The 23907-nt window shown below is 50.9% G+C and overlaps 1 protein-coding gene across 7 annotated transcripts in view; it reads left to right on the forward strand.

Annotated features, from left to right (window-relative positions):
• RAP1GAP2 (RAP1 GTPase activating protein 2) overlaps positions 1 to 23907 on the forward strand; it is a 218431-nt gene that overhangs the window by 17267 nt on the left and 177257 nt on the right. For 5 of the 7 annotated variants that reach the window (XR_011561953.1, XM_070772831.1, XM_070772828.1 and 2 more), the window contains exons 1-2: positions 14948 to 15135; positions 18281 to 18316. Coding sequence is in view for 6 of the 7 variants with exons in the window: in XM_070772831.1 (XP_070628932.1) it covers positions 14963 to 15135; positions 18281 to 18316 (209 nt within the window). In the remaining variant the exon portion in view is untranslated. Of the gene's footprint in view, positions 1 to 14947; positions 15136 to 18280; positions 18317 to 23907 lie in introns of those variants that run through there. The other 2 variants (XM_070772829.1, XM_070772834.1) reach the window with 1 other exon arrangement.

Raw genomic sequence — 23907 nt, forward strand, 5'->3', positions numbered from 1 at the left:
GCATTCTGTGAGTTGGAGGCAATATGCCAGTTGCTCAGACGTGCCTTTCCCAGTGCTCTGTCCAGTCTAGCACATGGGAGCCCCGAGGGTGGGCAGAGGGGGCGAGGGGAACACGCATCTCAGAAGCAGGTGGTTGAAGGAGGGGTGGCAGGCGGGTGGATGCTGGCGTTTGGAGTTGGCAGATGGTCGTGGGCACTGGTCTGGGCTACAGTCAGTGGGGAGGAGAGGGCACAGGGGTGGGGGAGGGTGAGAGAAAATGGAAAACGGGAAGGGCGGGGAGAACGAATTGGCAGAGGGCAACCCAGAGTGATGGAGGAACCAGGGCTGTGGGGCAAGTTGGGCAACCTTGGTGCCCAGGGATTGGGGGTGTGTGGAGTGGCAGGGACAGGCTGGGCTGGCGGGAGAGCAATGGGGTGCTATGGCACTGGTTGAGGATTAGTTGGGGGCCCTCTGGCATAAGCCAGGGCAGGTATCATATTTCAGGGAACAGCACCTATAAGCCCCCTCCTCCTCCTTGCTCCAGTGCATCTGCCTCTGCTTCCTGGGCCACCACCCACGTTGGCAGGTGAGGCGCTGTCTGCAAACACTTGGGTCCCGTTGTGAGCCGTGATTGGAGAAGGCAAGGATGTGCCTCTGCCAAGGCCTGTTGCCATGGTACCATGGTGACCCTTGTCTCCCGGTCCTCTCCCATCTCTGAGCAACGTGGCCCTCCCCAGGGGGAGGTCGTACAGTAGGGAAGGTGTCCGGCTGCCTCTGACTTTGCGCAGGGGCCGCTCAGGCTGGCCACACGACGGTCATGGTGCCCAACTTTCTGCCTTCAGGCAAGGTCACACCCAGCCTAGGGTGGGCGGTTGCAACAGCCACTGTCTTCACTTACAATCATTTAAAGACTCCTCTACAGTTTGGGGTTCCTCTTATTTTTAACAAGTTTAGTTTAAAAACAAAGTCAGTAATGCCAGCCTATCCATTTCTGCCCCCCCCATTAAAATATGTTTATTTATTTATCTGGCTGCACGGCGTGTGGGATCTACGTTGCAGCATGCTGGATCTAGTTCCTGGACCAGGGCCCCCCTGCATTGGGAGTGCAGAGTCCTAGCCACTGACCAGCAGGGAGGTCCCATGTCCTCCCCTTTTAAAGAGCCAGATGACACTCTCTTCTTGCCCACCCCTTTTCAATGCTTTGGTGCTTCTCTAGAGGGAAGTTTTGCATCAAGTCTGCCACGCTACACTTTTTTGTTTGTTTTTTGCTCTGTTTGCCACCATCCTTGAGTAGATTCCACTCCACCTGCTCAAGAGTGCAAACCAGCTGTTGGGGCTCCCAAGGCAGGTGGGACACCAAGGCAAGGATTGAACTCTGGGGAACCTGGCCTGAGACCAGGCCTGGGTTCTGAGTTTGCAACTTGCTCTCTGGGCCAGCGGGGGTTCCACCTCTTTCCCTAATTCAGATCCAGGGCTGTCCGCCTCCTTCCCGGATCATGCTGGGTGTGTGAGCTGGGCCCTGCCAGGCCTGGCTCAGCAGATGGCATCGGATCTGGGCACCCGGGGGACCCTGCCAATTAGATGACTGGTGGTGAGCAAGACCTAGAGGGGAGTGACAGGCATTCAGGCACGGTGAGGTCCACCTGTATGTATGTGCACGTCTGTGCATGTGGGTCCCTGGAGGGCATGTTGCTGGATTGCCATGTCTGCACATCTCTGTGATTAAGCAGTGCTCCTCTGAGCTTGTGTCTGTGTGCACTGCTGTGTGCTCTGACTTATTTGTGTTCTTTCTCTGGGGATGTGAGCTGGCCACCCACCCAGTGCTCTCCAGGTCCTTGGGGCTGTGCCTGTCTGATGGCAAGTGGTGTTTTACCCAGCAGGACTTCCCGGTCCCCTGAGGTCCCTGCGTCTTCTGCCCTGCCCAGCTCTCCGGCATTCCTGTCCCGGTCTCCCTCCCTCTGCCTTGAGGAGGTTGCTTCTCCCCCACTGGCCATGTGGCTGCCCACTGCTGTTCAGGCGGGGCTTGTCATGAGACAGCCGGTCCAATTTCCAGCCCCATCCTTTAAGCTCTGAGTTGAGGATGATGGCTGGGTGAGCCCTGGGTGGAGGAGATGAGTCAGGCTGGCTGCAGCGGGTGGGGGGAAGCTAGGCTGGGTGTCAGCATCTTCAGGCAGGGGTGTGCACCCTGCGTCTACTTGACCCATCCTCAGTGGCTTGGCCACCAGTGCAGCAGTGGGAGGGTCCGTCCTCCTCCCCTGCTCGTATTGTCTTCCCTTGGAGCCATGCCTGGCAGTGTCTGATGGGGAGCAGAATGGTCTCTGGGGCTCCAGGCAGCCCACCAGTAGCCTTGGCCTTAGCATAATCACTGAAATTTATGGAGCTCCTCTTCCTGTGCCAGGCCCTGGTCATACGTCATGATCCATGTTTTAGCTCACTGGCTCCTCAGCACAATCCTATGAGGTGGGTTCTGAAAGCATCCCCATCTTATGAGGAAGTGGTGGCTCAGAGACGCTGGATCACTTCTGCAAGGTCACACAGCTAGGAAATAGTGTAGCCAGGACTGTTCTTTTTTTTTTTTTCATTTCTTTATTTATTTATTGGCTGTACTGGGTCTTCCTCTGCTGTGCAGGCTTTTCTCTGGTTGAGGCCAGCAGGGGCCACTCTATAGTTGTGATGCACAGGCTTCTCAGTGAGGTGGCTTCTCTTGTTGAGGAGCACAGGCTCTAGAGTGCACAGACTTGAGCATGCAGGCTTCTGTAGTTGTGGTTCCCAGGATCTAGAGCACAGGCTCAACAGTCGTGGCACATGGGCTTAGCTGCTCCAAGGCATGTGGGATCCTCCCAGACCAAGGATCAAACCCGTGTCTCCTGCATTGGCAGGCGGATTCTTTACCACTGAGCCATCAAGGAAGCCCCGGGTCTGTTCTTGACACTTGCTGCTGTCCCCTCCGCTCTTCACAAAGCTATGTCCGTCTCATCCTTACAGTCTCCCCTTCAGAGAGGTCAACTCAGATCATCCCCTCTAAACAGGGCTCTCCACCCACCCAGTCCCCTTTGGATCGCATCATCCTATATAAATACCTGTGTAACGTTATCCCTCTCTGGTACTCCACTCCCCTGCCCTCCCAGGGCAGGGATTTGTCTGTCTTGTTCACTGGAATACCCTCCACACTAGTGGAGAGTCTGGAACACAGTGGGGATGTAGTAAACATGGGATGAATGGGTGAATGAATGAACATGACCGTATGTCTGACTCCAGACCTAAGCTCTGTACCCCTTCTCTATGCTGTCTCTCACTGCAGGGTGGCCGGGTGCACAGCCCTGGAGCCAGCTCGCTTGGTTCCCTGTTCAGGTTATCTGGTGCTGCTTAATAAACCATCCAGAAGCTTATGACCTGAAACAACAGCGATGCTTATTGTGCTCATGAATCTGCAGTTTGGGCAGGGATTGAAGGGAGACCTGTATCTGCTCTGCCATCATCTTCTGGGGCTGGAATTGTCTGAAGGCTCAGTGACTCACATGTCTGGCCTTTGATCCTGGCTGTTGGCCTGAGGTCTTGGTTCCTCGCTACACAGGTTTCTCTGTGTGCTAGACTGAGCTTCCTCACAGTGTGGTGGCTGAATTAAGGGGCAAGAAAGAGCCTCTGTGCTTACTTGCTCACTCATGTCTGACTCTTTGCAACCCTATGGACTGTAGCCCGCCAGGTACCTCTGTCCATGGGAATTCTCCAGACAAGAATACTGGAGTGGATTTCCATGCCCTTCTCCAGGGAATCTTCCCAATCCAGGGATCGAACCTGGGTCTCCCACATTGCAGGCGGATTCTGTACTGTCTGAGACACCAGGGAAGCCCAGGAAAGGACAGCAGCAAGTGTCAAGAACAGATCCGGGGCTTCCCTGGTGGCTCAGAGGTAAAGAATCTGCCTGCCAATGGAGGAGACAGGTTTGATCCCTCGTCTGGGAGGATCCCACATGCCTTTTCACCTTTTGTCATCTGGCCTTGGAAATGATGCAACATCACTTCTGCCAGAGTCGCAGATCCACATGGATGCTAGAGGAGGGGGAGCATATACACCATCACTTAGTGGAGGAGTGTTACCATCACGGGGTAAGAAGAGCATGTGGGATGGGGGGTATATTATGGGATGGACAGTCTGCCACAGTCGCTTCTTTGGAGTATAATCTTGAGCACATTACTCAGTCTCTCTGTGTCCATTTCTTCATCTTTAAAATGGGGACACCATCAGTATGTATTGGGCTATTTCATACTCACTGGGCTATTTCTTTGGCGGTGACTCTACTTGGGAAGATCCCCTGGAGGAGGAAGTGGCAACCCACTCCAGTATTCTTGCCTGGAAGATTCCATGGACAGAGGGGCCTGGCAGGCTACAGTCCATGGGGTCGCACACAGTTGGACACAGTGGAGCGTGCAGGCACGTGCACTTCCAGCCACAGATCCCCTTGGCCTCAGATGAGACATTGGTCCAGGTTTTCACTGAGCTGCACGATCCAGCCCCAATCCCACCCCCAACTCTCATGTAATACAGGAGGCACCTACCTGTGAAGTGTCCTTCTGAGGGCAGGGCCAGTGGTGGGGAAAGAAGAGGGGACCCTGAGAGGAGTAGGCCTTTTCTGTCTCTGTTTATTACGTGAGTCTAAGTCAGCCCTGCTCCCTTCAAAGGGGCAAGGGACAGGGTTGGTGGAGGTGCCATGAAGCCGGGGCTCCAGCAGGGTTTCCTCTGGGCTTGGAGGCACAGATCCCACAAGGAACCCCTTCTTTATCTGGGGAAGTCAGGATAAATGCACATGCTGGCTTTGAGCTGCAGGTCATTTTTTTAAAGTATCAGAGAGAGCTCACTCCTCTTGCCTGTCCTCCACCTGGCTGCTTCTGCCTGAGTCACTGTTCATCTGTCTGAAGAGGGACTCCCACCCAGCTTGCCAACCCTGGGGATCTCAGGGTTTGCTCATCCTGGCCCGAGCTGGGGCTGCTCCTCAGCTGGGCATTGGCAGGGGGCCAGGGAGAGTCTCGGGCTTTGCTGGTGCTCAGCCTGGCTGTATCTCACATCAAGCACTGCCCTCACTTTCGGTGGAAATGGCAGAATTGTTAAAAGCAGGGGCTCTGGGTTTGAATTCTGCTACAGCCGCTTATGGGTCCTGTGACCTTGGGCATGTCCCTTAACCTTTAAAAAATTATTTTATAGAAATCTATTTATTTATTGTTCTGGGTCTTTGTTGCTGTGTGGGCTTTTCTCTGTTTGCGGAGAGCTGGGGCTACTCTCCATTTGTGGTGGGCAGGCTTCTCATTGCGGTGGCTTCTCTTATTGTGGAGCAAAGGCTCTGGGCGCATGGGGTTCAGTAGTTGTGCTTCCTGGGCTCTATAGGCTTACAGGCTCAATAGTTGTGGCACACAGGCTTAGTTGCCCTGTGGCATGTAGGATCTTCCTAGATCGGGGACTGAACCTGTGTCTCCTGCATTGGCAAGCGGATTCTTTACCACTGAGCCACCAATATTTTTATTATTATTATTATTTAAAAAATATTTTTACTTATTTGACTGTGCCAGGTCTTAGTTGCGGCAGTCTGGATATTTACTTGTGGCATTCAGACTCTTACCTGCAGCACGTGGGATCTCACTGCCTGACCAGGGATCAAACCAGGGCTCCCTGCATTGGGAGCATGGAGTCTTAGCCACTGGACTACTAGGGAAGTCCAATCTTAATCTTTCTGAGGCTCCAGGATGGAGGACATGATTGTGGTAAGGAGTAAATGAAATAAAAAGGTATGGCATAACTTGTTCACGGGAGATTCTCAAGAAATGTTGGCAGTTATTCTTTATAGGTGGACAAAGTGAGGCGACAGCAGTCTACGTGATTTCCCCACAGCTACATTTACAGTCAGAATCCGGGCTGGGACCCATGTGTTCTGACAGCAGGTGGTTGCTGCTTGTCTCCTGCGATACAGAGAATTCCTCCATCCCTCCATCCCTTTTGCCTGAGGCGATATGGCTCCCATCCTAGAAGCAAGAAGCAGGATGCCCACTTTTGCTCCTTGCACTACCCAGACTTGCCTGTAGAGGGTGCTGACGCCCACCTTCTCACCCATTTTGGAAGGGAAGCAGCCAGGTGAGGCTCTGCAGTAGAAGGGGGAGGGTGGGAAGTGACCCAGCAGAATAGGGGAGAGCCAAGAGCTGCCTTTGCCATCTCCTTTAGGGAGAATGCCCCTCAGACAGCTCCTAGTGCCCAAGCTTTCCTGTAGATAACTCCAAGGGCCACCAAAGATAAAGGGAGTATCTTACTGGGTTTCATTCCAGTGTTTCTCACCGGATTAGAATCATTTGGGGGAGTTTGTTAAAGATGCAGATTCCAGAACGATGTTCCCATCCCAGAACAATGGGATCCGAATTTTAGCCATTGTACTGGCTAACAGGTCTACAGATCTGTGCCAGGCACTGATTTGAAGGCTTACCACGCATTAACTCATATACCTCTCCCAAGAGCCTGATGAGGTAGGTACCATTAATATCCCCATTTTATAGATGGGGAGTCTGCTCTGAGGCACAGTGAGGTTGAGAAACTTGCCCAAGTTCACACTGCTTGCAGGCCTCAGGGCTGGGGTTTGACCCTATGCTATTCAAGCCCCAGGCGGTTCTCACACCCATAGCATGGGAGAACCACTATTTTATTAATAGAACACAGGGCCCGTCCGCTTTCTTGTTTCCTTTTGCTACCTTTTATATGTCATTATTTTAAATAACATTTATTGTGTTTTTCTCACTATAAAGCAAAACCTGCTTATTTAAGAAAACTTAGCAAGTTTAGGAAAGCACAAAGAAGGGGAAAAAAATCATGATTTTTTAATCTCACCTCCTGAACAACAGCTTCTCTAGTGGCTCAGCAGTAAAGGATCCACCTGCCAATGCAAGAGACTCTGGTTTGATCCCTGGGTGGGGAACATCCCCTGGAGAAGGAAATGGCATCCCACTCCAGTATTCTTGCCTGGAGAATCCCATGGACAGAGGAGCCTGGCAGGCTACAGTCCATGGGGTCGCAAAGAGTCAGACACATCTTATCAACTAAACAACAGCACCAACTTGAAAACCATGATTCTGAGCGTGTTAGCCTGTTTTATCCTCTTCAGAGACTTACTGCAACTTGCTCGCCTGGTATCACATGGGCAGCTATACCCCAGTGTCTTTGGGGGATTGCTTCCAGGACTCCCCACCCATCTCCATAGAGAGGTGGATAGACTCTGTGGACTCTATGGATAGACTGGTCTCTTCAACCAGTCCTGGACCAGAAGTTGTCTAGGCATATGCAAGCATTTACATATTTATTTAAACTAAGGGGATCCTGTTATATGAGCTGTTTGGTATCTTTTTGTTTGTTTAGTTTTTAGGATATCTTTATGTAGTAACATATAAATCCTACCTCCCTCTTCATGGCTGCATAGTGTTCTATCGTGTGCTTGTTCCACAATATAGTGAAATAATGGTATTTACATTATTAATTCTATTTGCTATTATAAACGATGATACGGTTAACATCTGTGTGCATAGTTCTTGTCAACTTATATGAATTTACCAGTGAGATAAATCTCCCACCCCATAGGGTACCAAAACCCTGTGATGCTAAGTCTCTTATATAAAATGGTGTAGTATTTGCATATAGCTTCTGTCATTCTCCCGTATAGTTTATTTTTTTAAATTAAAAACTTAAAGATTGTACTCCATTTAAATTTATTATATAGTTTGTACCTCTTAATCCCCTACTCCTGCCTTGCCCCCTACCACCTTCCCTCTGCCCTCTGGTATCTACTGGTTTGTTCTCTACATCTCCGAGTCTGTTTCTGTTTTGTTATATTCATTCCTTTGTTTTGTTTTTAGATTTGGAGTATAAATGGTAACAGTCTGTCTCTGTCTGACTTGTTTCACTAAGTGTAATACCTTCCAGGTCTACCCAAGTTGCAGCAAATGGCAACATTTCATTGTTTTTTATGTCTGAGTAGTACACCACTTCTTCTTTATCCATTCTTCTGTTGATGGTCATTTAGGTCTCTCATATACTTTAGATCATCTCTAGATTACTTATACTACCTAATACAATGTAAGGGCTTCCCTGGTGGTTTAGACAGTAAAGAATCTGCCTGTGATGCGGGAGCCCTGGGTTCAATCCCTGGGTCGGGAAGATCCTGTGGAGGAGGGCGTGACAACCCACTCCAGTATTCTTGCCTGGAGAGTCCCATGGACAGGGAAGCCTGGTGGGCTACAGTCCACAGGGTCGCAAAGAGATGGACACGACTGAGCGACTAAGCTCAAGCCCACAATACAATGTAAATGCTATGTAAATGGTGGCCAACAACATGGCAAATTCAAGTTTTGCTTTTTGGCATTTTATGGAAACGTTTTTTCCCACATTTTTCCCATCTAATTTTTATTGGCTGAGTTGAGCTGTATTGCTGAGCGGTGTTGTCTTTCTCTCGCCTGTTCCTACTGTTGGAAATTTAGATCACCCCCAGCGTTTCGTAGTTATGGTAGCAATTAGCTTGAGACCCTCAAAAGTACAACTTGGCACACAGCTCTGATTTTTTCCCCCTTTGGTATTTCTAGGTCAAAAGGCATGCATTTTTTTAAAGCTACTTATTGAAGCATAATATACCTAGAGAGTAGTGCGCATATAAATATGCAGATGCCCAAACTGACCCTGATCTGCATTTTGGAAGCTTCTTGGCAGGTACATAAGGACTCCGATGTGTGCTGTCAAATTTCCCCCAGAAAAGTGGTATATTGGTCTTGTTGGAGTTTTCTTACTTGAGATGGAGACACAAACGCTTTGCTTAAAAGGAGAGTGGATGGGAAATTCCTTGGTGGTCCAGTGGTTAGGACTCTGTGCTCTTACTGCTGAGGGCCCCGGTTTGTGGTTGATGAACTAAGATCCCACAGGCTGAATGGCACAGCCCAAAACAAAGCAATCAAATAAAAAACAACAACCCAGAGTGGGTGGAAGAACCATGTGGAGTCAGACTCTGAGAGACCTGGGTTCCCCCTCTCTGGGGTAAGACAGGCTTATCATCAGGGTAACAGACTTATGTTCAGGATAGAAGAGGCAGTCTCAGGTCTGGGATCAGCGGTCAGTTTGAGCTCTAAATAGCTTAAGAAGGTTTTAAAGAAATCAGCTTTTGTAGCTTCCACCCCTCCCCTCCTCCTCCTCTTCTTCATCTTCTTTCTTCTTAGCAAACCATCTGTTTAACACTTTTCCTTTAAATTATTACATGTTCTTGATAAAAAAAAATCAAACAGCACAGAAGGACATAAAGTGAAAAGTTCCTTCCCCCCAGATTTCCAATTCCAGTTGCATTCAACCAGTCCTGGACCAGAAGTTGTCTAGGCATATGCAAGCATTTACATATTTATTTAAACTAAGGGGATCCTGTTACATGAGCTGTTGGGTATCTTTTTGTTTGTTTAGTTTTTAGAATATCTTTATGTAATAATATATAAATCCTACCTCCCTCTTCATGGCTGCATAGTGTTCCATGGTGTGCTTGTTCCACAATATAGTGAAATAATGGTTATTTATGTTACTAATTCTATTTGCTGTTATAAACAATGATACAGTTAACATCTGTGTGCATAGTTCTTGTCAACTTATATGAGTTTACCAGTGAGATAAATCTCTAAAAACAAAATAATTGGCACGAACAGTGTGTGCACTTAAAATTTTGATAGATCTTGGCTTTTTCATGGTGGCCCACTGGCTAAGACTCTGTGCTCCCAATGCAGGGGGCCTGGGTTCAATCCCTGATCAGGAAACTAGATCCCACATTGCTACAACTAAGATCAAAGATTCTGCGTGCCACAACTAAGACTTCACGCAGCCAAATTAAAAAAAAAAAGGATAAGTCTTGCCAAATATCTACACACTAATGATGGGGTGCCTGTTTCCTTATATCCTCACACTATCATTATTAATTTTTTTAACCTTTCTTATCTGATGGGTAAGTGTGTTAGTTCCTCAGTCACATCTGACTCTTTGCGACCCCATGGATTATAGCCTGTCAGGTTCCTCTGTCAATGGAATTCTCCAAGCAAGAATTCTGGAGTGGGTTGCCATTCCATTTTCCAGGGGATCTTCCCAACCCAAGGATCAAACCTGGGTCTCCCACATTGCAGGCTGATACCTTATTATTATTTAAAAATAATTTGAAATAATGGCACATGTTTCAGCTTCTCCAGTCCCCAGTCACGTTGCTGGGAGTTCTCTTGATAGACTGGATTACAGAACAAATCAGAGTAAATTGCACAGTCGTCGCATGTCAGGGTCCCGCCCTTGGAACCCAGCTTTCACAACCACTCCTCTTGTAATTCTTTTGGTCATCGTCTTGCTTTTCAGAACTTGTGCAATGGGAACTTCAGTCTAACCCTTGAGACAGGGTGAGGGGGAGGTGACCAGGGCACTGTAAATCACCAAGCGGATGTGAGAGGTTTAATCTTCATCCCAAGGCGTACATGCCCAACCCAGTGTGGGTCTGCTGGCTCCAAATGCCATGGCACCCTGTTCTCCTGGGGACCAGAGTGTCCTTCTGTCGTTGTGCTTTGTCCTTACCTGTGGCTTATAAAGAAAGCAGAGGCTCACCAGGTGAACTGAAGCCTTCTAAGAGCATGCGACTTGCTCGAGGTGATTCAGTGGTCGAGCCAGGAGGAGAGCTGAGCACTGCGGGCTCAGTACTGATGCCAGCTTACGCTGTCTGGAGTAGGGGAGGATCCAGGCCGAATGATCTAGTGCCTGCTTCTCTAGGAGCATCTGTTTCCTTGGCTTCCTGTAACTGCCTCATCCCCACGCCTGGGAAAGGAGCTGCTTCATCTTTCAGCTCCCGCTGGTGGCTGAGGGGACAAGTGGAGGAAACCACACTGTCTCACCCTTCCCTCCTGCCTGAGGACCTGCAGACAGGATGGAGGGGCTGTTGGCAGGGCCTGGGGCTGCCTTTCCTCCTCTGATCCAGGCCAGTTTTCTCAGCTCCGAGTTTCTCTAAAGCCCAGAGAACTGGGTGGATTCCCTGGAGCCCTGTCCCAGGGCTGGGACTCTGGCTGGGACTTGCCTCCTCAGCTGGACTGGAAACACCCACAGGCTCCCACCAGGGAAGCCAGGGCCTTGGGTCTTGGTGATCCAAAGTGGGCCCTTCCTCTGTGGAAGGGTGAGGTAGCAACCTCAGGAGAGAAGGACTTGGGTGTGTGTTCCTTCCTGCTTCATTGTTGTTTCTTCCCAGCTGTTGAGATGAGTCTTGCTTTCAGGGCCTTAGTTTCCCCATCTGTAAAATGGGCTCTGCACGAACTGGGTATTTCTATAAGTTCCCAGAGTCATGGGGGCAGGTTTGATTTGCTGTTGCAGATCATTGTGCAGGACAGCGGCTGAGAAATTGGGCTCTGGAGTCAGACCCAGCTCTGTTACCATCGCGCTGGTTCCTTAACCTCTCTGTGCCTCCGTGTCCCCTACTGTAAAATGGGGAGAAAGTGGTGTCATCTCAGAAGCAGTGGTGAGATGGAAAGGTCAGTGCTGGCCTACAGTCAGTTCAGACCCAGCACTGCCCCAGCGCCCCTTTCCCGGTCACTTGTCCTCATCTACCCTCCTGACTGCCCACATGCTGAGTCAGCAGTGGTTTGGGAGGAAGCTGGGTTGTGCTCGGTGAGGCAGGAGGGTTGGGCCTGGCACGCGGAGTGCTTCTCTTTTCTCTCGACTCACAGTCCTTCTCAGGGAGCCATGGGCCCCTTATTGCCCACCTCCACCCAGAAGAAAAACCGAGGGGTCAGAGCAGGGGCAGCAGGAGGCTGAGAGAGACCAAAGGAGAAGGTGGAATCCTAATAATACATGTAACAGCTCCGGGAATGGTGTGGGAGCCCTGGGCTGTGTTAATGTTTATAATCTTGTGAGGTTGGTGGCAGCCATCCCCTATTGTTCAGTTGCTAAGTTATGTCTGACTCCTGGCGACCCCATGGACGCAGCACGCCAGCCTTCCCTGTCCTCCACTATCTCCTGGTGTTTTCTCATATTCATGTCCATTGAGTCGTTGGTGCCATCCAACCATCTCATCCTCTGCTGCCCTCTTCTCCTTTTGCCCTCCATCTTTCCCAGCATCAGGATCTTTTCCAATGAGTCGGCTCTTCACATCAGGTGGCCAAAGTATTGGAGCTTCAGCTTTAGCATTAGTCCTTCCAATGAATATTCAGGGTTGATTTCTTTTCAAATTGACTGGTTTGATCTCCTTGCAGTCCAAGAGACTCTTCTCCAGCACCACAGTTTGAAGGCATCAATTCTTTGGCACTTATCTCCTATTAGGGAGGAGGAAACTGAGGCCTAGAGAGGTTAGGTAAGTTGCTGGAGGTCACACAGCTCCAAAGCTTGGGAACCTGAGCGCTGAGGAGAGGAGAGTGGATGAGGCTCTAGAATGGCTCTCACCTCCCTCCCGAGCTTATGGGGTAAAATTAAAAGCTATCTGGGAACTTTGCTTCCCTCTGTCTGGGCCCTGGGGGGCGAGGAGGGCACAGGTCCTTCTGGACTCTCAAGTTCAAGTCCAGACTGTGAGTTCTGCGCCCCTTCTTGCTGATGCAGCCTGGCCATTGCTGCTCCTTCGCTAGGTGTCTGAAACCCACGATTCCAGGTCTTTTGTGATTGCCGTGCAAGATGGGAGAATCCAACCTGGTCTTGAAATGCTCCTCTCTGCCTGGTCCTTGGGCTGCCCTTGTGATCTTCAAATGCTTGGACCTAGGCCTGTGTCCCTTCTGGGTCTGTGAATACTTGGCCCAAGTGGTCTCCTACCTGGGTGATAACCTGGGTGTCTACAGACTGTAGGGGCCTGAATGAGAGCATCTCTCAGCCGTGTCTTCCCTAGAATACATTGACACACAGCACACATGGCACATATGCATACTGATAAGGGTAGATAAGATGGGGGCGGAAGTGTCCACACTTGCTGTGACGGCAGCCCCAGCTCTCTCTCTCTCACGCGAAAACACATCAGATGCTGTGCTCCAATGATGGGCTCGCCAGGAACTCCCTCTAACTGCTAAAGTAAGTACTTTGCAAAAGGAATTTTGTTATTATTATTAGTCACCCCACATGACTCCTGGGCCAAGGCTGTGAGTTGCATCTGGGGCTCCATCCTGTGGTTCAGCAACCCTAGGGAGGAGAGCAGGGAAGCATTCTGGGAGCGAGTCAGGGTGGGTTTGCTTAGGTCTCCTGTCCACTCCTGAACCAGGAGGATGAAGCCGTGGTTGGCCTGGCCTGGACCGGTGTTCCCCCCAGAAGCTGATGGAGCACAGAGCTGTCTTGCTCAGAGAGACACCTACTGGATGCAAGACAGGCAGGACCCAAGGTGTCCTTAGTACCTGCTGAGTGTCTCCTGAGTCTGGGTGGGTGCGGTAGGGATGACAGATCCGGGTGTGGAGTGGACGTCCAATGGGAAGCCAGTGGTCTGTGCAACCCTAGAAGGTGAACCACATGATTCTTCCTTTCCTGGTGAAGGTGGGGGTAGAGGGTGCAGCCTGAACCAAGGCCCACCAGGCTCCTGCTGAGCAGCCCACTGCCTCGGAGCAGAGGACCCCACACTGGGCACTCCCAGCCCTGGACTGGGCTGGCCCCTCTGCTGTCCCCAAAGGTCTGAGGCCCCTTCTTGCCTTGCCTGCAGACGAGGAGTCAAGAAAATAAAAATGCCTGTGCCCTCTGTCTACGACCTGGGCATAGCCCTCTGGCCCCATAGCACAGACTCCCAGCTCTGGGGAAGGGGGGCCAATGGGAGAGGCCATTGCTTGGTGGAGGGGGCCTGGCAGCCCGTCTGTGACCCTCTACCCTTCCAAGGTGGAGCTAGTGGTAAAGAACCTGTCTGCCAATGCTGGAGACCTAGGAGATGCAGGTTCGATCCCTGAGTTGGGAAGATCCCCTGGAGGAGGGCATGGCCACCCACTCTAGTATTCTTGCCTGGAGAATCCCATGGACAGAGGAGCCTGGTGGGCTGTAGTCCATAGGGTCGCAGAGAGTCGGACACGACTGAATGACTGAGCGTGCACCCTAGGCTGCTGCAGTGTGTGTGCCACGCCCTTCTACGGGGCTCTCATGAGTGAGCGCCTGCCGTGCACCAGGCAGGGTCAGCCCTGGTGCAGACGGAGATGAGGACTCACTCGCTTGTGGTTCCAGAGGGAAAAGCAGAGACAGGGTGCCACCCGCCACCTCCGCCACTGTCTGCAGGAGCTCGGCACTGCTGGCCTCTGTCTCGATGCTCCAGGGCGGCATCTGAGCAGCACAGACCTGTGCCTGTGTAAGTGAGGGTGCTGGTAGGAGTGTGTGTGTGATCTGAGTGTGTGCCTGGGTGTGTTTGTACGGGGAGTTGTGTGTACCTGAGGTGTACACACAGGTGTTTTTGTCTGCATGCACCTGCATATGAGTGTGCAGTACCCGTGTGCACATGTATGTGGATGTCTGTTGACGTATGTGAGCATGTGTGTGCCAGTGTGTACCTGTGGGTCCTGTATGTACCTATGTGCTCATGTGTGTGTGTGCCCTGGGCCCACGTGGGTGTACGTATACTGTGTCCACATGTGTGCAAGTGTGATCACAGGTGTGGGGCTGGTTTATCTGGTAGGGTGAAGTGGAAAGGCCAAGGTCCCACCTCTGGCAGCCCCCGGGAGTCAGGGGATGCCCCCCATCTGCAGGGCTCCCAGCTGGGTCTCTGTCCCCCCACCCCCACCCACCCAGGCACAATCATGGGAATCCTCAGCCTCTGTGGGTTCCAGGAAGCCTGGGAGGTGTGGGGCAGAGCTGCCAACTTGGGCTGTGGTGCAATCTGCCAGCCGAGCCCCTTCCGGAGCTGTGGGTTCCTCCGGGTGAGGGGAAGCTGCCCTCTGCGACCTCCCCTGCCTGTCTTGGTGCGTCCTGGGGGCCAGGACACACCTCCCACCCCACGGCCTCACCCACAGGAAGCCGGGTTGGGGGGCAGGCGATGGGGGAGGTGCCACAGTGGGTGCCCCGCCCCTCGTGGGAGGCAGTGGACCCCGCTGCTCCCAGGCTGCGGCAGTCCTGCCAACAGCTCCGGGGACATCGCTGGACCAGGCGCCCCTCGGCCACAACCATGTTTGGCAGGAAGCGCAGTGTCTCCTTTGGGGGCTTCGGATGGTGGGTAACAGATGGGAGGGCTGGGGAAGGAGTGGAAGGGAACTTGGCCATGAAGCCTGGTTGAGCCTGTGGCTGGGACCTGGTCGGTACTGCGAGGGTGGGGAGGGGGTACTTTCAGATTGCCTGGGCCAGATGGAGATGGAAGATCCTGGGGGGATGGGGGGCATCAGACACCAGGCTTTTCCTCACTGTCCCTTGGGTACAATCTTCGAGGGAATTCAGAGGTCGGAGCTGGAGTGTGACTCTGTGGCTCATGAACATGTGTGTCTGTGTCATGCATCTCATCACCTGTGATGACTGCGAACATGTGTGTGTATCTGAGACTATGTGTGTAGGTGAGCATGTCTGACTGGGTGTGAGGTGTGTGCCTGGCCGGGTGGGTATGCCTGCGTGTGTGACCCTGTGTGCCCTTTGTTTCTGGGTGCACCTCTGAGCTTCTGGACCTGCTCGTGTTCTTGTCTGTGCACGTGTGTTATGTTCCTGTCTGGGTCATCTTTGTGACTTCGCTGCAGGGAGAGTGCAGGCCTTTGGGCGGCCTCCTCTGGGCAGGGGTGAGCGGTGAGCCCAGAGCCGGCAGCAGGCTTGCCTCCAAGGGCCCGCCCCCTCCCTCCCCTGCAGCCAATCCTAGCTCTGTCCGAGCCTCAGCAGCTGGTTCTGTGCTCTGACCTCTCCCCTCACCCTCTGTGCCCACCTTTTGCCCCTGAAGTTTCTGTCTGAGACCCGGGAGAGGCTCTTTTCCTCTCTGTAGGGCCAGAAAGTGGGGGAAACTGAGGTCAAAGACTTGTCTCTGGCCACCAGCTGCTGGCAGCTTCTCCTCCGCTGGGGAGCCGGGTCTAGTGGTTTTCATTATCGGTTTCCTTTCAGCTTCTAGGCTGGGAGCGCTGTCAGAAAAGAGGTTCCCAGTGCTGGGGTGGGAGGAGGGTGGCCAGGGCTGTCCTGGTGTGGAAGCTGGGTGGCCCGTGGTTGGGGCATGAGCGGTGAGGGAGAGTGGGAGGAAGCACAGGGGCTCCCAGACATGGAACGGCAGGGCTTCCAGGTGGGGCTGGGGGGTTAGAGTGGACATTGCGCCGGGATGGCTGCTAGCAGGGAGGAGATGCTGCAGTTGGTTGAGGGCTAAATTACAGATTCCTGGAACCCTGGTCCACCCCAGACAGTATAGAGAATCTCGGGGGTCGTATTTTCAGAGCTCTGTTGGATGCTGGGGTGAGTGTCCACTAGCTCTGGGGTGGACCAGGTGATGTGAATGAATGGCAGTGGGGCGGTGGAGGAATCTGGGGGCCTTGGTTTCCTGAAAGGGAAAAGCTCAGTTGTCACGGCTGCCCTATCTCCCCATCTCAACCCTGCCAGACCATCGGCCCCGCCCTTGGAGGCCACACCCCAGCGTGGGAACCCTATTGCCCGAGTAGGTGTGGATGTGGGTGCAGGGACCGAGCTGCTGTGACCCAGAGTGTTGGCGGTTGAGGGGAGTGAGAGGGCGCCATGCTAGGAGCCCAGGGTTAAGGTGCTGCTGCACTTTTGCTCTTTGAGGAACCCAGATGGGACACTTCCGCTCTCCGGATCTCCGTTTCCCCCCTGTATAAGTGGGGAGTTTCTGCCTTACCCACAACACAAGGATGTTGTAAAGGAGGAAAAGAGATTCCTTGAGGAAATGTAAAATCTAAGGGCTTACGGGTCGGGGTTGCAGTTGGGTCGCTGTGGATGACAGATATTCCAGCAGAATGCAAGGATCTGCTTCCTGGGTCCACCTTACTCCTATTTGGTGGGTGGGATGGGAGAGGAGGAGGGTCTGCATTCCAGAGGTGGGAATGAGACCCTTGGGGACCCCGTGGAAGCCCCGAGGAAGGGGCCCAGGAGGCATGTGCAGAAGAAGCTGGGAGGAGGGACCTGGGCTAGGAACCTCGGGTGTGGCTTGTTTTGCTGTCGGGAACTGAGACCCGAAGGTGCTGGGAGTTTACTCAGAGTGAAAGGACCCCGCCCCCAGCTCCAGGGCTTGGTGCTGACTTGAGATTTCTGGGGCAGCTCTGCGTCCTCACCATGTGGCCCCTGACACCTGTCCCCTCCCCCTGCTGACCCCAATCATTGTGTAGATGGGAAGCTTGTGGCAGAGCTGAGCTGCTGGACAAGGGTGGCTGTAAGAACTTTCCAGGGTCTCTAGCTTGGTGGCACTAATAGTGATGATTGGTGATGGTTGGATGGCATCACTGACTCAATGGATATGAGTTTGAGCAAACTCCAGGAGGTGGTGAAGGACAGGGAAGCCTAGCTCGGTGCAGTCCTTGGGGTCGCAAAGAGTCGGGCATAGTGACTGAACGACGGAAGAATAACCATGGTGATGATAACATGGGGCAGTGGTGACGCTGATGGTGATGTGACACTGGTGTTTGTGACCCCTAAACAAGAGGAGACACAGACGGTGGGAATCTCACCTCCCTTTCTGTCTCTGGAGAGAGGAAGGGGCCTCTTTTACCAGCCATAAGGGCTGGCATATGCAGAGGGTAAAAATAGAAGCCTCAAAGCCCTGCCTTGTCTTCCAGCAAGGGTGGGCGCAGGCTGGGCGGAGTTGCTGGCTGCGGGGACCGTCTGCCGCAAACGTGATCTGCTCTGAGCTCCTGTGCCTGACAGATCCCACCCGCCACGCGCCCTGCAGCTTGCTGTCAGGTTCTGTCCCGGGAGTGGCTTGTGCCTCCTTGTGGGGTAGTGGTAGCTCCCTGAGGAGGAGGGTCCCTGGCGCTGGAGGTTGTGGCATCTTTCTAAAGCAGAAATATCCATGCATCGATTGTCTAGCTGCTGTGACCCATCCCCCACCCCCCGAGGCTGGGTTGTAGAGTCCTCTAGTGGAGTGTGGGTTACAAAGGGAGATGACATTCAAAGTGGTTAGGATCTGGAATCAGGTACTGGGATCCAGGCTGGACCAGTGATTTTGAGCCGGTTTCCTCATCTCTAAGATAGGGAGAATAACAGGACCCATCTCACTGGGTTATGAGTGGCTTCAGCCCTCCCAGAGCTCCCAGTCCTCCCTTCCCCAGGCTGGAAGAGAACTTCAGCGTTGCCCCCTGCAGAGCCCTGTGGGGCCTGTGGTCTGCAGGTGCTAGGTGAGAACCCTCAGCCCCCACACTGACGGAAGCCCTTGCTTTTCTCTTGGCAGGATCGACAAGACCATGCTGGCGAGCCTGAAGGTCAAGTAAGTAGCCACTTCCTGTTATGTAAAGGTCAGAGGTAACGGCAGACAGAGTGGTGCTGGGGCCTTCACTTCCCTCCTGGTTGTGGAAACTCTCTCTGAGCGGGGCTGTTGGATGTCAGATTCTCCATCTCAGTCCAGGGGCTCATGGACTGGGAGGAGGCTGGACTGGGTTTTTGATTCCTGAAATATATGGGAAAAGACAGATGCTGGGAAGAGAGCAGGGGGACCAACATGGGGAAAATGTGAAATGTGAAAAGCAGTGAAACTTTCAGGCCACAGCTCAAGGGTGTAAGAGAGATAATTGTATTTTCAATCTCTTTAGTTTTTATATGGAGTCCTAGTCCCATGGGGCTGTCTACCGAAATTCCCACCTACTTGGAAAATTGTGCCACACAGTTCTAGGACCTGAAAAAACACCCCAGTGTGTGTGTGTGTGTGTGTGTGTGTGTGGTCAGTTGGTCATTGAGTCATCTGTTACCAGACATCTGTCATCCTGAACAGCCTGGCCTCGGGGGCTGTCTGAGAATTCCAGCACCAGATTCAGGGTCTGGGAATCATCTGCCTCGGTTTACCATGTGTCTAACCATCTGCTGGGGAGCTCTGAGAAAGCACCCCTTTGTCCTAGAACCCCTAACTGATCCTCATCACCTTGGCTCCTTTTCCCTCCGTGTTTGTGGCCAAACATTTTGTCTGCTTCTGGATCCTCTTTCCCCCTTGCATGCCCGATCGCTCAGTCACATCCGACTCTTTGCAACCCCATGGACTCTAGCCTGCGAAGTTCCTCTGTCCATGGACTTTTCCAGGCAAGAATACTGGAGTGGGTTGCCATTTCCTCCTGCAAGGGATCTTCCCAACCCAGGGATTGAACCCGTGTCCTTGTGTCTCCTGCATGGGCAGGCGGATTCTTTACCACTGCACCATCTTGCATGAGATGCTAGGTAAGAAGCTGAGTTACTAAGGGGTGTAGAGTAGTAGGAATGGGCTTTTTTTCAATGCTGTCTTGGGATATCTAATTCAATTTCACAAGCGTTTATTGAGGGCCTGGTTGTTTTAACTAGTAAAGATGATACATGTAACCCAGAAGGGAACCAGTACAAGGCAGAGTGAAGCGCTGGGGGCAAGGACCAGTGCTGAAATTGGGACCTCAGTGGGGTCTCTGGGTACCTGGGGTCTGAGGGCTTAGGCCTTGGGGTGGTGGTGTTGAGAGGATTGTTGGGGATAGCCTGTAGGACCATGTTCCTTCTTATGCTTGGTTAAGAATCTTTTGATTGCAAGAAGCAAAAATCCAGTGTAATCTGGTTAAGCAAAAGATGAAATTCACGGAAAAAAATCCCAGGGTGCCTCAGGGAACACTGAGGTGGAGCTAGAGCTCAGCAAGACTGAATAGGAACTGGAAATCCATCCCTCAAAATCCGAGCTAACTTCCCTGTGAAAATTGATAAACGGATCCTAAAATTCACATAGAAAATTCAAGGATAGTCTTTTATTTTTTAATTAATTTTAAATTAAAATTTATTTATTTATTTTTGACTGCATCAGGTCTTAGTTGTGGTTCAAGGATAATCTTGAAAAAGAAGAACAAAGTTGGAGAATTATACTTCCTCATTTCAAACTTACTACCAAGTGAAAGTAATCAAGAGAGTTCAGAACTAGCATAAAGATAGACATATTGATCGATGGAATAGAATTCAGAGTCCAGAAATAAACCCTCACATTTGTGGTCAGTTGGTTTTCTTTTTTAAAAAATCCTGATTTATTTATTTTTGGCTATGCTGGGTCTTCGCTGCTGCGTGCAGGCTTTTTCTAGTGGCTGTGAGTGGGGGCTACTCTTGGTTTTGGTGCACGGGCTTCTCACTGCGGTGACTTCTCTTGTTGCAGAGCACGGGCTCGAGGCGTGCGGGCTTCCGTAGTGGTGGCTCGCAGGCTCTAGAGCACAGGCTCAGGACTTCTGACACATGGGCTTAGTTGCCCCTGGCATGTGGAATTTTCCCAGACCAGGGATAGAACCCATGTGCCCTGCATTGGCTGGTGGATTCTTATCCACTGTACCACCAGAGAAGTCTGTCAGCTGATTTTTTTTTTTTTTTTTGAATTTACTTGGCTGTGCTGGGTCTTAGCTGTGGCATGTGGGATCTAGTTCCCTGACCAGGGATTGAACCCAGGCCCCCTGCAATGGGAGCACGGAGTCCCCGCCTCTGCACCAGCAGGGAAGTCCCCATCAGTTGATTTTCAACAAGTATGTCATGACAGTTCAATAGAGAAAAATAGTCTTTCAACAAATGGTGTTGGATGATTGATATCTACATGCAAAAGGATGGAACTGAATCCTCCTCTCACACCATATACAAAAATTAACTCAAAATGGATCAGAGACATAAATGTAAGAGCCCAAACTATCAAAGAAAACATAGATTAAAGTCTTTGTGACCTTGGATAAGGCAATGGTTTTTAAGGTATGACACTAAAAGCAGAAGCACAAAACCAACAAGAACAGCAAACTGATTGATTTAGCTTCATCAAAATAAAAAAGCTTTTGCATCACAAAGAACACCATCAGGAAAGTAAAAAGATAGTGCACAGGATGAGAGGAAATGTTTTCAAATCACGTATGTAATAAGGGACCTATATCTAGAACGTATAAAGAACTCTAGCAACTCAATAATACAAAGGCAAAAACAACTTAAAAATGGGCAAAGACCGGAGAGTTCCCTGGTGGCCTAGTGGTTAGGATTCCGGGCTTTCACTGCTGTAGCCTGGGTGTGGTCCCTGGTGGGGAACTGAGATCCTGCAAGCTTCATGGCGTGGTCAGAAAAAAATTAAAAACATGGGCAAAGACTCTGAATAGACATTTTTCCAAAGGAAATATATAAATGGCCAATAAGCAGATGAAAAGATGTTCAATGTCATTAGCCATCAGGGAAATGCAGTCAAAACCACAGTGAGATACTAACTCACCCTCACTAGAATGACTATAATAAAAAAAGACAGATAATAACAAGTGTTTTGTGAGAATGTAGAGAAATCAAAGCCTTATATACTGACGGTGGAAATGTAAAATGTCACAACTGCTTTGAAAAACAGTTTGGCAGATTCAAACTTTGTAGTGACGCAGTGGATTAAGAATCCGCCTGCCAAAGCAGGGGACATGGGTTTGATCCCTGGTCTGGGAAGATTCCACATGCCACGGACGCACTGAGCCCATGAACCGCAACCATATGCTGCAGCTCCTGAAGCCCGTGAGACCTAGAGCCTGCGCTCCGCGACAAGGGAGGCCACTGCTGTGAGAGGCCCGTGTGCCGCTTCTAGAGAGTAACCCCTGCTCTCCACAACTAGAGAAAACCTGTGCGCAGCAAGGAAGACCCAGCACAGCCAAAAACAAATAAATACAGCAGTGTGTGCATGTCAAAAAGAATGTGGCGGTTTCTTAAAAGGGTAAACACAGAATTACCATGTGACCATCAATTCCGTTCTTAAACATACATCCAAGAGAAATGAAAACATATGTCCATACGAAAACTTGTACATGAATGTTCACAGCAGCATTATTAATAATAGCCCAAAGTGGATATAATCCAAATGTTCATCAACAGATGGACGGATAAACAAAATATAGTGTCACCATGCAGTGGTGTATTATTTAGTCATAAAGCGGAATGAAGTAGTGATTCATGCTACAGCATAGATGAACCTTGAAAACATTACATGTGAAAGTTAGTCATAGGAAATCCACATATTTTATTATTAAACTTTTTATTTTGTACTGGAGTATAGCTGATTAACACTTGTGATAGTTTAAGGTGGATGGCGAAGGGACTCAGCCACACACACTCATGTATCCATTGCCCCCCAAACTCCCCTCCCATCCAGGCTGCCGAGTAACATTGAACAGAGTTCCCTGTGCTATACAATAGGTCCTTGGGAAACCACATATTATAGAATTCTATTTATGTGAAATGTCTCTATAAGCAAATCCACATGTGCTAAGTTGCTTCAGTCGTGTCCGACTCTTTGCGACCTCATGGACTATAGCCCGCCAGGCTCCTCTGTCCATTCTTCAGGCAAGAATACTGGAGTGGATTGCTATTTCCTTCTCCAAAGAGACAGAAAATAGATTAGTGGTTTCCTAGGGCTGAGGAGGTTGTTGGGAAAATAAGGGGAGTGGATGTACAAATACAGGCTTCTTTTTGGGTGATGAAAGTGTTCTGGAACTAGTTCTTGGTACAGACTCTTGGTTCTTGGTTGCACAAACTTGTGAATATACTAAAAACCCTTGAATTGTACATTTAGAAATGGTAAAAGTGAACGTTGCTCAGTCGTGTCTGACTCTTTGCAACCCCATGGACTATACAGTCCATGGAATTCTCCAGGCCAGAATACTGGAGTGGGTAGCCTTTCCCTTCTCCAGGGGATCTTCCCAACCCAGGGATTGAACCCAGGTCTCCTGCATTGCAGGCTGATTCTTTACCAGCTGAGCCACCAGGGAAGCCCAGAAATGGTGAATATAGTAAATAACTACATATAGGAAATAAACTACATCTCAATAAAACTGTTAAAAAAATAAAAGAGGGAATCCGATTGGCCCAGCTGGGTCCAATCAGTTTAGCTGGAGAGATGGGGTTTATGGATAAAACATGGCTGCTGCAGCCACCTCTCCCTGTGGGAAGGGTTAGTTCACAGAGAAGAAGGGTGAACTGTGGGCTGGATAGGCACCATGGTAGGTTTTATCCAGCCACCCCAATTACCCTTAGGACCAAAAGGAAGATTGGTACCCACTCCCTAATCCTCCTCCCCACTAATACCTAAGATGAAATTCTGCCTGGATGCCCAGGACATGGCTCTGTTTACTGGCAGGTCCTTAGGCTGCCAAGGGCGTGTGCTTGGACTCTGCCAGGTACCCAGGTGCTACCTTCCTTCTGCCTCTGCTGGGTGAGACATCTTTCTCTGCCAGTGCAGCCCATTGGCTTCTCCAGTGAGCACCAGGTACCCCTGGGCTGCAGCCGATGCTCCCAATTTCCTCAGCTCCTCCGCCAGGGACCTGGTGTCCTTGACGTGAAGACAGTCAGCCATGTAACTCCTGAAAGTGTCCCTGAGCTATGCAGCTCTGAAGACAGGGGGTTCTGGCACCACTATTATTGAGCACTTACTGTATGCTCACTTTATTTCTGTCGCTTATTTGGTTGCACTGGTCAGAGTTGCAGCACGCAGGATCTTCTGTGTGGCATGTGGATCTTTAGTTGCAGCAGGCGGGATCCAGTTCCCTGACCGGGAATCGAACCCTGCGCCCCCTGCATTGGGAACTTGGAGTCTTAGCTGCCACATCACCCAGTTTCTCACTTTTCATCACACAGTTTACCTGAAGTTTCACAGTCACCTGGTGAAACAGCTACCACTACTGTCTGCACTTTACAGAAGAGAAAGGGAGGCTAGGGAATTTGGCCCAGTCATCAGTGAGTAGGTCGTGCAGCCAGAATTTGAATCCAGGTCTGTGCTTCATCCCTGGTTCAGTCCAGGCTGGAACAGGATCCTTCTCAGCACCCCCTCACCCCGCCTTATTTGCCCGCTCTTTCCCCAGTGTAGACAGAATGCACCTC

The sequence above is a fragment of the Bos indicus genome, chromosome 19 (genome assembly GCF_029378745.1).
Source record: "Bos indicus isolate NIAB-ARS_2022 breed Sahiwal x Tharparkar chromosome 19, NIAB-ARS_B.indTharparkar_mat_pri_1.0, whole genome shotgun sequence".
Lineage (NCBI taxonomy): Eukaryota > Metazoa > Chordata > Mammalia > Artiodactyla > Bovidae > Bos > Bos indicus.